General features: G+C 49.0%; 1 protein-coding gene across 5 annotated transcripts; it reads left to right on the top strand.

Moving 5' to 3' along the window:
• Positions 1–70: 70 nt before the first annotated feature.
• On the top strand, positions 71–12,541 carry ZFYVE27 (zinc finger FYVE-type containing 27). 5 transcript variants are annotated; one of them, XM_081006128.1, is made up of 13 exons: positions 71–266; positions 1,374–1,577; positions 2,111–2,181; positions 2,655–2,841; positions 5,227–5,322; positions 6,623–6,735; positions 7,721–7,863; positions 9,164–9,235; positions 9,539–9,559; positions 9,865–10,012; positions 11,014–11,060; positions 11,244–11,325; positions 11,610–12,541. In XM_081006128.1, exons 2-13 carry the CDS (start codon positions 1,375–1,377, stop codon positions 11,672–11,674), a joined length of 1,248 nt encoding a protein of 415 aa, XP_080862254.1. In that variant the 5' UTR covers positions 71–266; position 1,374; the 3' UTR covers positions 11,675–12,541. The 5 variants fall into 5 exon arrangements, with proteins under 5 accessions (XP_080862254.1, XP_080862257.1, XP_080862256.1 ...); XM_081006130.1 differs by having other exon boundaries at positions 78–180; XM_081006129.1 differs by lacking the exon at positions 71–266 and adding an exon at positions 298–673.

The raw sequence follows: 12,541 nt of genomic DNA, 5'->3' as shown, positions 1-12,541 counted from the left end.
TTTCCAGCAGAGGACGCGCGCGGCGGCGGCCGCTTCCCGCGCTTCTGATTGGCCGGCTGCCTCAGGTGGGCGGGTCAGGTGGCCGCTTCCCCGAAGCGTGCGCTGCGCAGCGGAGCTGAGGCACAGCCGGGTCCTTCTGCCCAGGAAGTGTCGGCGGTCGCGGCGGTGTTGGCGAGACGGGTGAGGTCGAGGTTGGACGTGGAAGGGGAGGCTCCGCCCTTTCGCCCTATTTGGGGCCGTAGGGCTTGTGGGCCGCTTGTGTAGAGGTAGGTGGGACGAGCCGGCGGCGCCGCCTCCTCCTCCGGCGGAGCTCTGTGGCTGCCCCGCAAGCTGAGCGCTGGTTCCGCTGGAGCCTCCGGGGTGCAGCTCGTCAAGGGCTGAATTCCCGTTTTTCTTTTCTTTTCCGGGAAGGGGCTGTTGTGCCGCGATGTGCGGAAGTGCAGCAGATGAAGCTTACCCGGCGCTGGGAGGATCTGATAGAGAGCGCTTCACCTGCTGGATTTCTGCCTGCCATGGCGCAGGAGCCCCTCGGGGGAAGAGAGAAGAGGCTGGTCATTTTAACCTCCTTGTCTGGAGGAAGACATTTTGCCTGCCTCCCAAGTACTGAGCTAGCAGGCAGGAGCATCCCATGCTGTCCTGTTTTGCCCCTTTTGATTCACCCGGAGTGACCCAGGTAGTGACATTGCCAATATCAAATAAGTTGCAGAATATGATCTGGTCATTCCTCTCTCCACCTGAACGTGTTCCTCTCGTGTCGCAGATGCACCCCACATTCTTGGATGCTGTATTTTGAGTATCACTTAATGTGGGCTGCTTGTCCCTTGTCACCCTGGACCTATCCTGCTAGATTAGCTAAAGAGGATTACAAGAATGGATTCTCTCTGTGCCTTTGATGCATGTTTATGGATATATATTTTAATATGTGCTTGCAATTGTGGGTGTATAAAATAAATTATTAGGCCAGATTAATTAGCACAGACTGTCTGCATGCCTTTTGGTATATATGGCATAGGGTTACAGGGGATGTTTCCCCACCCTGACTCCCAGGTGGCTGCAGTTGTTGTTGTTTGCAAAAGGAGGAGATGCTTTTGAGGAGCTTCCCCATGGCTCTGCAGCTCTTGGGACAATTTGTGTGTTGGCTCTCCCTATCATGCAGGTTCTGGGGCCTCAGTGGGGCAAAAGTGACACCTGTTGTAGGTATCTGTTTCTCATGACTTGCCCAGTCATAGTGAATGCAGTTCCTTTGCATGGGGGGATGTGGGCCCTGCCCTTCCCAAAGGTCATCTCTGTTGTTTCCTTCACACTAGGGGTGGGGAAGAGTTGACTATTTTTATTGTTCTTTTTTGTGTTCCTCTCAACCTTCACATCTACAGTATGCAGGTTCCAGAGCGTGAGAGTGGAGCAACCACAGGGAATGGACTGGACAGCCCCACGGCTTCCGATTCCCAACCAGTTTCTCCTTTGCCACCCAAGCCCCCTTCCTTGGATCTCTTCAATCTAGTAGTATCCTACAAGCGACTGGAACTGTACTTGGAACCACTGCAGGATATTGCGGAAGGGGTGTGGTTCCTCCTCAGGTTGGTGCCCAACTACTTGGTTGCACCTTGTGGGTGATGGTTGTGGTGGAGCTAGAGAAATTTTTGTTGTTGTCTCCTGCCATGTTGGAGGGCAGAAAAGCACAGGCTCTTTGGGAGTCTCACTTTTGCAAGTGGGAGAAAAAAGAGAGAAGACGAAGAGTCCTGGCCAAATACTTAATTCCACTTGTTCTAAGAGACACCAAGCATTCAGCATGGGAAACGCTGTGTGCAGTTGGGCTTAAACAAGATATGCTGCTGCATTTGTGACTTGGCTAGTGTCTGTGGCTGATTACAACATTCCCCCATTTTAAAAAATACCCTACCCTTACCTTGCTTTTGTCATTCAATCTAATTTGATTTCTTATTTATATACCGTTTTTCTGTGCTCAAGGCAAGTTAATGTACTCCATGACCCGAGACTTAAACTTAGGCTTGCCCTTTCCATCTCCACCATTCTCATGTTCATACCTCATTTGTACAGCTAAATATCCTTTTGGCGTGGCAATAAATGCTTGATCATGTATGTTTCACAGCTGGCAGATGCCTCTCTGCTCCCTCCTTACTTGCCTGGGCCTCAACTTTCTGCTGCTGACACTTAGTGAAGGTGAGAAATGTTGGACCTTTGTGCTGGGGACCCAATAGGCCTCCTTTCAGGTATGATGTGAGCCTTGGGGGATTGATCCTGTGGGGAATAGAATATATTATTGGGGGCAGATTATGAGGGTAGCAGAACCAATTGTGAGAGGTAGTAAGGAAATGGAGTGACTGGCAGGCAGATGGGCCTCCTTTCAGATGATTTATGGGGTAGTACATAGGAAGCTGCCTTATATCAAGTCAGACCATTGGTATGTCACGCTCATTGTTGTTGACAGTGACTGGCAGCAGTTTTCCAGGTGTTGAGAAAGAAGACATTCCCTCTCCTACCTGGAGATACCAGGGATTGAAACTGGGACCTTCTCTGTTCAAAGCAAATGCTCTACCACTGAGCTATAGGTGATAGTGGTACAGGTGTGTTGTGACTGGCCAAACAGTAGGGTGGTAAAATGATCTCTGCATCTATTCCACCTTTCATTCCAGCTGCGTGGTATGGGCTTTGCGTCCTGCTGGTCTCGGTGCCAGCCTTGCTGGGCTACCTGCAGGAGACATGCCGCATCCGTCTGAGTGAAGAAGAGCTGGCACGTCGTAGGTACCACAGTGTGCGGCGTGAGGATGTGAGAAAAGTTCAGCTTGCACGACATGAGGCTGTGGCTGAAGTGAAGGGCTTGTAAGTGCTCTTAGGGAAGGATGGAGAAAATGCGTTGACCCGTAGGTGGGTCCCTTTGAAGTATGTGATTGGAAGGATGCTTCTTGGGCTTCTTGTTCACACTACACATTTTTTCCTGATGGTGAATATTGCAGTCGTTCTGAATCCACTGGGCTTAATAGTCAACCCGTTGCAAGATCGAGATTTCCACCTCGTCATTGTGTTTTTCTCGTTTGATTTTTGTAACCATTTTTCTGTATTTTGTGTGGATATTTCCATTGTAGATAAGTAATGTGCAATTGTTACCCTGAATAATGGGAGCAATTTAGCCTGCAGAACTAATTTAGTGACCTTTCTGTGTCACAATTTGTGTGGTATTCCACCATTCCCCTTCTTTTGTCTTCTATGATTTCAGCCTCTTCACTTACAATGTCTTTTTCATTTATTTTTGACCAGCTGATTTTTCCTTTTGAGTTTTTATTTCTCCCAATCATTTGTGTGTGTTTTTTAACACAAGGATATTTCAGGTGCACAACTACATAGCTCTGAAGCTGTGCCCAGTAGGGCACAATAATCCATTTCTTCTTCTGCTTCTTCTTCAACCATGCACTTGTGCACTTGAAGAGCTGTGCACAACTGCACAGAGTTGATCTTTTAATGTTTAAGTAAACAGCTGCACAGGCACTAGCACAGGCCAGTGTGTGTCATGGAGGCTTTTTTGGGGGTGGGCAGACAGTGTCTTCCCAAATGGACCCTATCACGGATACTGCCCACAGCATTCTAACAAATGCATTACGCAGTTGACCAGCAACACAGGCATTTGTGTCAAATCTTAGTGGTTGAGGGGGAAGGTTGGGACTATATTTCAGGATAGTCCATATGCTATTGCAGGTGCTAACCATTTCATCGTTGCTGTGGGGCAAGAATTGTGTCATGACTGGGGGGAATATAATTGCACAGTAACGTTGCGTGTGTGGAAGATGGTGGTGACCCCACTTTTAAGAAACTCTGGGAGAGCAGTGCTGACTCCTCCTCTAGATTAGCTACCTTCCTAGGTGCTTTACTGCACTACTGCCGTTCACCCTTTGGGGGCATTGCACACCCTTGCTAGTTGGGAGTGTGGCTCTAGGAGGAAGAGTTACTAAGCATTTACATGACTCTCCTGCCCATGCCACAAAGTATGCATCCTCCTTCCAGGACAGTGGATCGATTTCAATCACCAGGCAAGAAGCCTCATTTTTAAATCATTGATTTTAATCAACTTTTCCATTTGTACAGTTATTTTCCCCAAGAAATGGGTGTTTTTGCTGCTCGATAGAGCTATTAAAACATATTGATTTACAGCTAAATGTAACCGTTACTTCAGATTTACTACATTTATTATCTACTTATGAGGAAGACACACTACTGGTGCATCCTTTTGTTTAAGAAATAATGGATTTTGATTATTATTATTATTCTTTAAAAATATGTTTTTTTATTAACATGTTGTATTACTTCAGCATGTCTGTACAGCCAAGGATTTGCAAGTCAAATTTTAGAAGACGTCAGAATTTTCCTATGCCAAGGACTGACGGTTAACTGCTCTGATAGATGTTTTATCAGGACATAACACTTTATCAGAGTGCTGTGAATTCAGAAAGCGGCTCAGTTTTTGAAACCTGCAACTTAGATAGGGAGAAGTAGCTGGAATCCAAGGGCAAGTTCTCCTTTTCCCCGTTACTTCCCTACCCAAAGCTGACCATGCCAGTAGGCACTTTGTCAGCATTTTGCACAAGGCATTGGAGCCTGATAGCCAACCCATCCATCATATGACTCGCTGAGTTGTAGCCAGTGAACTCAAATCTCTTTCTTTATGGGAGTCTGCATTCTTTCATCTAAAAGTTAAGAGCAGAGGTGCCATGTTACTACGTGCCCCTTTAGTATATAGGGTCCAGGCAAGCCGTGGTTAGGATTGCACTGTTAGCTTTGCGGCAACTCTTAAGTTAGTTGTCATTATTCAGATTTGTAGCTATAGGAAAGAGATGCCCAAGATTGCCTCAGCAGTGGATGTGAACCCAGGGTCTCCTATACTCCACAGACAAGAGTGCTGGACTCCAAATCATGCTGGCTTTTATCCCTCTTGTTAAACTTAGACAGTTGCTTTCTGTATCCAACTTGCCTGCCTGCCTGGAGCTAGCTGGCATAGGAGGTTCATCCTATGCAGGGCTCATCCTAACTATGCCCTGTGTGCATGAGGGAATCTTCTTTTGCACTTCAACCCTTGTCTTGAACTGAATGAGGGGCTGGGGATCACTTTTCTCCATTTGTGAAGCAGTTTGGGCATAGGTTGATGCAGCGGCTGTGAGGTTGTGCGCAAAGGGGCCTGAGGAACATGTTTAAATCTGCTGTGATCTCCTTTTCCAGCTTAATCCAATTAGAGGCCCTATTGAGCCGGCTGTGTGGCAGATGTGAGGCTGTCTATCGCATCATCTACTGGGAGAACCCTTCTCTTTCTTCACAGTGAGTGTTGCCTTAGGACTACTTCGTGGAAGCTAGGTGTCATGGGCTGGTTGGATGTAGAGGAATAGTGGGAGGAACCAGCTGGGGAACCCTCAAGGGAAGAAGGCTCAGAGCCCTGGGATTGGTGGTGTGATGATGATGTTGATGACTGGTCGGAGGGAGGAGGAGGTGTCGGAAGCTGAACAGGTAACAGGGCTTAGTGAGCTGGGAGAGTCTGTGACAGACAGACATCCAGAATCAGGGGCAGAAGCTGAAACAGGAGAGGAGGGAAGCCAAGAGGCAGAGAGTCTGGCTGGGGAAGGTGGCAGGGTGTCTCCCCCTCCTGCTGCGACAGACTCCCCTCCCTCCAGGTCTCCCAGAAAGAGGTGTGAAAAAGGTGGAGGAGAAGTTAGTTTTGTGCTGGTGCAGTCTCAGATTTCTTGGGGAATACCCTGGAGAGGAGGGAACTAAGGCAGCTGTGATCAGATGGGGACCTTCAGCCTTAGCAACTGCTTCATAGGGGCAAGACCTGCCGGAGATGAGTTGCATTGCTCATTAGGCAGATCCTGCTTTTGCTAATAAGGAGTTAACTCCAACTTGTTTGGTGTTATTTACTGCCAGCTCACTCCTGTCACTGGGACATTGCTGCCTTGCTGCTTTGGGGGGTTTGCAGGCTTGTTTACTGGGTCACTTTATAGGGGTACGGGGTCCCTGCCTTCTCCCTCATATTGGGCAGGTGTCCATGCCCATATATATCGTGGCTGGTGTTCATGGGAAAGCTATCTGGCTGAACAGGTTTGTCCAGATTGAGGGGAGGTTATTTGCTTGAAAGGTAGGCAAAGGGAGGTGATGTCATCATCATTATCATCATTTTATATGTAAGCCGTCTGTCCACAGTTAAAACAATGCTCAAGGCGGCTTACAGTATGAAAAGATTTACACATTACAAACATAGCAAAGGAGTCATAAAAATAAACAAAACATATCAAAAACCACATAACCAAACTGAACAATTTCCACATAAAAATAAAGATACAAAAAATTCATATCAATAACAGTAAAAACTCCCGACAAAACTTTCCCCAAAATACCCCAGTCCTTTCTGGGCAGCAGCAGCAGCAGTTCTTATGAAGCCTGTTAGAGCCGCCCTAGGACAGGTGGAGAGAGGCAGGAACAAGGCTCTCAGGCTCCCCCTAGATGCTCTCTGTTCCATATCCAAGAATAATGGGGGGCTGGACAGGCTTGAGGTGCTCTCAAGGCACCTGGCTGTCATCCTGATGCCCAGATGTGTCATGCCCCTTCTGCTCCTTTTTTTGCCCAGGTTTTATGGGATGCTGATGGCTTCCGTTTGTGCTCTCTACCTGCTGCCCTTATGTTGGGTGTTTGTGCTGCTCAATAATGCCCTTTTCTTGGGTAACGTGGCATTTTATCAAGGTAAGAGATTGCTCTTCTCTCCTGTACCATTCTGTTCCATGGGAACCTTGGGGAAGTAAGCTGCAGCAGCTGACTGGAGACAGGGTGCCCAGGGTCAAGGCTTTCTTTGCTGTAGATCTGTGCACCCCTGCTGCAGCCCTATCTTATTCCAAATTAGGGCAACAGTGTGAAGCTGCTAAGAAATTTTGATGAGAGAGGAAAAAGTGCATCTCTTCTGTGCTGCCTCAGTCCCATAAACAAGCTCTTTAGCATTCAAGAGACCTGAGTAGTCACTCTGTTCCTTGGGCACAGCTTAGTAGTGGAAGATTTTTCCATTTAGAGGTGTCCCAGTGGGGAAGCACATCTTGGGATGCTAAGGATAAACTGCCTGTTGCAGAAAACGGGGGGTTATCACAAGGGAGACAGTCCTTTGCTGGAAAACAGTTTTGGTGTGTGTTGTGAACATTTGCCCTCTGAATGCATCTCATTCTGGAATTCTGTTTGTGTGGGATGGTGGCAGGGAAGAGTGAAAACAGGCATGAACCTATTCAGAGCACAGCTCTTTTCACAGTGCCCACTCAGAGTGAAGGCACTGCTTCCTGGCCTCACTTTGAATAGGTTTTGTGAGGATGCTGGAGCAGTGGCCAAGGGGCTGTGAATATCAGCAACCAGTTTCAACCCACCCCCAAACAACACAAATACCGTAAGTGGTGGAGAATATTTACTGTAGTGGTAGATAGCCTTTCCCCCTGTCTACTGAGGAGCTATGGGGTTATAGACAGTTCTGTCTGGGAGTGAGATTAGTGCTAGAGAACTGTGGGGTATTCAGGTAGGCCTACTAGTGTTTTAAATACCATTAGCTACATTGAACATTGGTTTCTTGTGTGCCAGTATCTACTTCTTGGGTGTTTGGGTTGGAGATAGGCTTGAATGCCATGCTGTTCCTCCAGTGCTGAAAGCCTGTGCTGTTTACTGCAACCATTACCCTTTTCCTCTCCCTCCCTAGTCTTGCTGGAGCTGAAGTCTGCTGTAGAGCAGCGTTTGGGCCTCAAGCCCGTTGCTAGGACTCCAGAGCCAGTGGAGCTGGATGCTGGAGAAGTTGGGTCTGGATCCCTGCCGGACCGGACACCTACGCCCACTAGTACTGAGGTAAGGCATGGTAGAAGAATAGATGGGTCTGTGTTGCCCACTTCCAAGTAGAATGAGAATTGATATGCTCATCCAATGTGCCCAGAGAGTGTTGCTTTATCTTTTGGAAATGCCTGAGGTCATAGATCATCCTGGCCTGCATAACAGTCTTATTAGCTGGTGGCTTTGTAGTTGATTCCAGATCTACAGTCCTAGGAAATGTGTCCCAGGCCGGAGCACAGAAGACAAACTTCCATCTTGCTTCTGTTGGTTGTGGTTCCATATATCTCTCCGCCACCCTTCCCAATCTTCTATAGGATATGGAATGATGGAAACTGCGGCCCTCCATATGTTGTTGGACTCCGATCCCCACCAGCTCCAGCTGGTCTGGTCAGTGATGCCGTCCAACAACACTTGGAGGACCACAAGCCATAGTGTGCAAAGTAAGGTCCCGATGGGAGTGGCAGAAAATTTTTGAAAGGGGCAAAGCGATGCATCATGGATGAAAACCTCCCAGACCCTGTTCCCAATCTTGGCCCTGGAGAAGCAGGGCCTCGGTTTTGCCTACACAGGTACGTCTCTTTAGGGCAGCTGCCATCCTTGTTCTGTCCCCTTCTTGCTACTTTTCAGAGTTCCAAAACTTTTTAGTTGCAGCTGGTTATGGGGAGGTGCACCTGGAACCTACTGTTGAAATGTGGAGCCTCAAAAATTGTGCCTGGCTTAATTTTCTCCAGTTGGTGCTTAAAAGTATAGTAATGTTTTCAGCTTGTCCCTGTCTCTTTTTTTTAAACAACTTAGCTAAGTTTACATGAAAATTTCAAAGGGCGATGCCCTTCTCTCCCTTCACACAGCTCTTCAGGCAGTCTTCACTGCTTCTTCCTGTGTTTTCCCTTTGTGCTGCCCGTTAAGGCATTTCAGGATCTGCATACCAGCATTGTTTGGGGTCTTGTGTATTACAAACTACCATAGTAATAAACAACTGTGTCTAGGCAGGAGGGGAAATGCATCCTCGTAGCTTCCATGTTACTCTTGCATTGGGGTAGCTGGAATGGGATGGGGCCATCTGTGTAGCACCCCTCTTGGATTCATTTACCACTGTTACAAGGACTGGTGGGCCTTGCTTCCTTAGTCTTGTAACATCAGAACAGCCAATGGCCCATCTAGTCCGGCATCCTGTTCTCACAGTGGCCAACCAGATGACTGTGGGAAGCCAGCAAGCAGGATTTGAGCAGAAGAGCACCTGCCCCTCCTGTGGTTTCCAGCAACTTTCATTCGGAAGCATTGCTGCCTCCAGTTGTAATGTTGTTTGCTTTCCCCGTAGGATCTGACCCCTGGCAGTGTGGAGGAAGCAGAGGAGGCAGAGCCTGATGATGAGTTCAAGGATGCTATTGAGGTATGTGCCCTGAGAGAGCCGCCTAGGGCTTGGACTGATCTGTGCTGTGGTGGAGTCAGGTGATGCTGCTAGGCCAGCAAGTTTAAGGGGACACCCTTCATCCTGTCACTGAAGGGCCATGAGTGGCAGCACATCAGAGTCCATGTCTGTGATGCAGTGAACATGTTGGTATGGGGAAGAGAGAGAAATAAGGGACTTTAGACAGTGCACTTTTCTGGAAATGGGTACACCATAAAAGGTGAAGGCTAGCTTGGGCATCTTCTGGACATCATCTCTTGTCTTTTCTCTTTGCTGCGGGAGCAGGAGACCCAGCTGCTAGTAATGGTGAGTGCGGGAGCTGGGCCACCCTGCCTTTGAGCCAAAACTCACTTCAGTTGCTCATGCAGAGTTGATGTCTTTGCTGTGTTCTTTGCCCTGATTGTGCCCACCTTCCCAAGCTGGAAAACCTGGCTGCAACCCTTCCACCAGCTTGGCATTTTGTGTGTTGCCCATGGTTAGCCCAGCCTTTCCTTGTCTTCAGCGCTTTGTCAGTGGGCGGTGCCCCCCAGTACGCCCTTGTCCTCCTGCCCCAGAGTAGGCACTGTGTGAACCAGCCGCTCCTTGACAAGCTTCCCTCTCCACCTGCCCAGGAGGATGACGATGTCTCCCACTGCTCAGCGGAATTCGACATGGGCCTTCCTGACAACCCCTTCATGATGAGCAAGAACGAGGTGATTCGCAGCAGGGTGTCACGGCTGACGGAGCGGCTGCGGAAGCGCTACCCAACCAACAATCTCGGTACAGGATTTGGGAGGGTGTGTGGAAGTGGCAAGAGTGGATGGTGCCGTGGGACATGTTGTCTTGTTGGGACTGAAGCGGGAACTGTGTAGATGAGCTTTCCTCAACCTGCTGAGGAAACCTGGTGCCCTTCAGATGCTTTAGCCTGCAGCTCCAACCAGCATGGTCTTGTTGGTTTGGGCTAATGGGGCTGTAATCCAAAACATCGGGGGGGGGGGGCACCAGGTTGTGGAAGGGGGGTGGAGAAGATTGGCAGAATGGGAAGACTCTGACCCAGTTGCTGCCACAGAGGAGGCCTGCCTGATGTTAGATGCCAGAAACATGCCATTGTTCTTGGTGCTTTAATGTGCTGAGGTTGCTTCTGATGGTGAAATATTGTTGCAGATGAATCATTTTACAGGCAAGGTGTGGGTGGGGTGGGGTTAAGTACTAACATTTTTACAAAAAGCCCCTTAACTCCCTTTTTTTCATTACCTCCGGAAACTGGGCTTGTGAGTTCCTACTTGCCAGTGTAACATGTCATTCTGCCCTGAGAGAGAGGTATGGGCAAGCCTGCTTAGTGGAGCTGAGTGGTTATTTGTATCAGGCCCAAGTCTTTGTTCCTATTCCAAGTCTAGCGCTTGATCACTTATGCCACACTGGAATCTCATCCTGATGATGCCAAATTCCACATTTATATGGGTTACGGCCATCTCTGCTCTTGGCACAACTTTGTGGAGTGGAGGATTGACATCACCTGGGAGGTGCAGTGTGCAGACCCATTTCAAATCTCCTCGGATCAAGGGTCCTGAAGACAGCTCTCAGTGGGATGCCCTCTTGGCACGTGGTCCCACCTGGATGAGCCTCCTGGACTGCCTAGTGGGGCAGTAGGTTATGTTGGGGCTTTTAGTAGGAAAGGACTGTGGGCAGACGTTGGGGGCAGGGCAATATTTCTATGCAGTTTGGTGGAAGAAGAGGCACCAGGTTTGACCGATACATGTTTCTTTTCTGATTTTCCACAGGGAACTGTGCAAGCTGTTCAGCCACTTTCTCTGTGTTAAAGAAGAGGGTGAGTCTCTGGCCCAGCATGCCCCCAACTACTCCTTTCCCATTTCCTGCTCCCCACCTTGTGGATCTCAAGCCTGACCTCTGGTCAGCAGTGAATGACCTTCTTGAATCCTTGCATTTGAAGCAATGGCTTCCTGGGACCTTGTTCCTATAGCTGTGTTTGTCTCTCTTTCCTTCCCTCCAGCGGAGCTGCAGCAACTGTGGGAACAGTTTCTGCTCCAGGTGCTGTTCCTTCAAAGTTCCCAAGAGCTACATGGGGGCTACAGGTGAGTGAGGAGTGGGAAAGCGAGAGATGGCCTTTCTGGCAGGCAGCTTGGGAGGCGACTCCTCCTCCTTTGTGCACTTGCTGTTTCCCTTCTGGGGGAATCGCTGGGTGTAATTCTCACTGTTTCTAATTAATGCTACAGTGGGGAGGTAGCAGAGGACAGAGGCTTTCTCTCTCTTGGGGGGGGTGTGTGTGTCTGAGGGCTAATGAAACGCTTGTTGGGTTCTGTGGGTGGAAAGCTGCACAGTCCTTGGCCGAGTCTCTGACCAGTGCTTTCTACCGCAGCCCCTGATGCCCAGCGGGAGACCGTCTTTGTCTGCGGGCAGTGCAACCAAGCGCTCGTCAAGTGAGAAGCCGATCTGGAGCCCTGCCCTCTGCGGAATTCGCTCTGCGTCTCACCCCGTATTTGCTGATACTTGCGGGGAGCGAAGCAACAGCACCGTGCACTCCTTCCACTCTTCCCTGTACATCTAATAGGAAAGGGGCTGGTGCAGCTGCCACGTGCGCCCCCTCCCTCTGTGAGCAGCTGGCGAGAGGTCCTGCACTCATGATTAACTGCATAGTAGGAGACTCGTGCACTAGACTACTGTAGGCTCTCCCTCCTTCCACGACCTTGAAGCAAAAAAGTCATTTGCCCCCATTTTCCCTAGCAGGAAGCTGGCCTTCCCCACCTCGCAAGGTGGCTCATGGTATCTGGACTGCCAGATGTGTCTGTGTCTTGTGTTTCACTACTGAGCGAGGTGCTGCGTGTTTGGAAGGGGAAGCTGGGTCTTCCTCTGGGTGGCATCTGTAAGTTGGCTCTGCTGTATAAAGAAGGCAGACGTGTGATTGTGTTATGCAGCTGGACCTGTTTCCTATCCCTGTGTCAGATACGGACGGCATCTCTTCCCTCCCCACCACTGACTTTGCTCTTTCTAGATAGCTTTTAGCCAAAGCTCTTCAGTCTGGCCCAACCTGGACCTGGCATTCTCCTTCCCTTTGACGCTTTGCTGTGTTGGAGGGAGCAGAAGCTGCTACAGCCAACGGGAGTTCATCACAAAGCTCAGCTGGAGGATTGAGGCAATTGCCTTGTGATGTGGATCTTTTCTACAGGAGAGGAGAGGTTTTTTTTTGTTCTTATTTTTGCTGCTCTCTAGCAGATTTACCCACACGCACACATGCATATATATAAATATATATATATATATGACCAATAAATAGCGTCCTTGGAAAGTGGA

Source organism: Podarcis pityusensis (assembly GCF_964106645.2).
Source record: "Podarcis pityusensis genome assembly, chromosome: 5".
Lineage (NCBI taxonomy): Eukaryota > Metazoa > Chordata > Lepidosauria > Squamata > Lacertidae > Podarcis > Podarcis pityusensis.
The sequence above is the reverse complement of the archived record's forward strand: the minus strand, read 5'-3'. Positions and strand labels throughout refer to the sequence as shown.

Coding starts and splice junctions, on each gene's coding strand:
- ZFYVE27 (XM_081006128.1), top strand. CDS start 1,375: ATGCAGGTTCCAGAGCGTGAGAGTGGAGCAACCACAGGGAATGGACTG. Junction 5,323..6,622: donor AACCCTTCTCTTTCTTCACA/GTGAGTGTTGCC, acceptor TTTTTTGCCCAG/GTTTTATGGGATGCTGATGG. Junction 11,061..11,243: donor TCTCTGTGTTAAAGAAGAGG/GTGAGTCTCTGG, acceptor CCTTCCCTCCAG/CGGAGCTGCAGCAACTGTGG.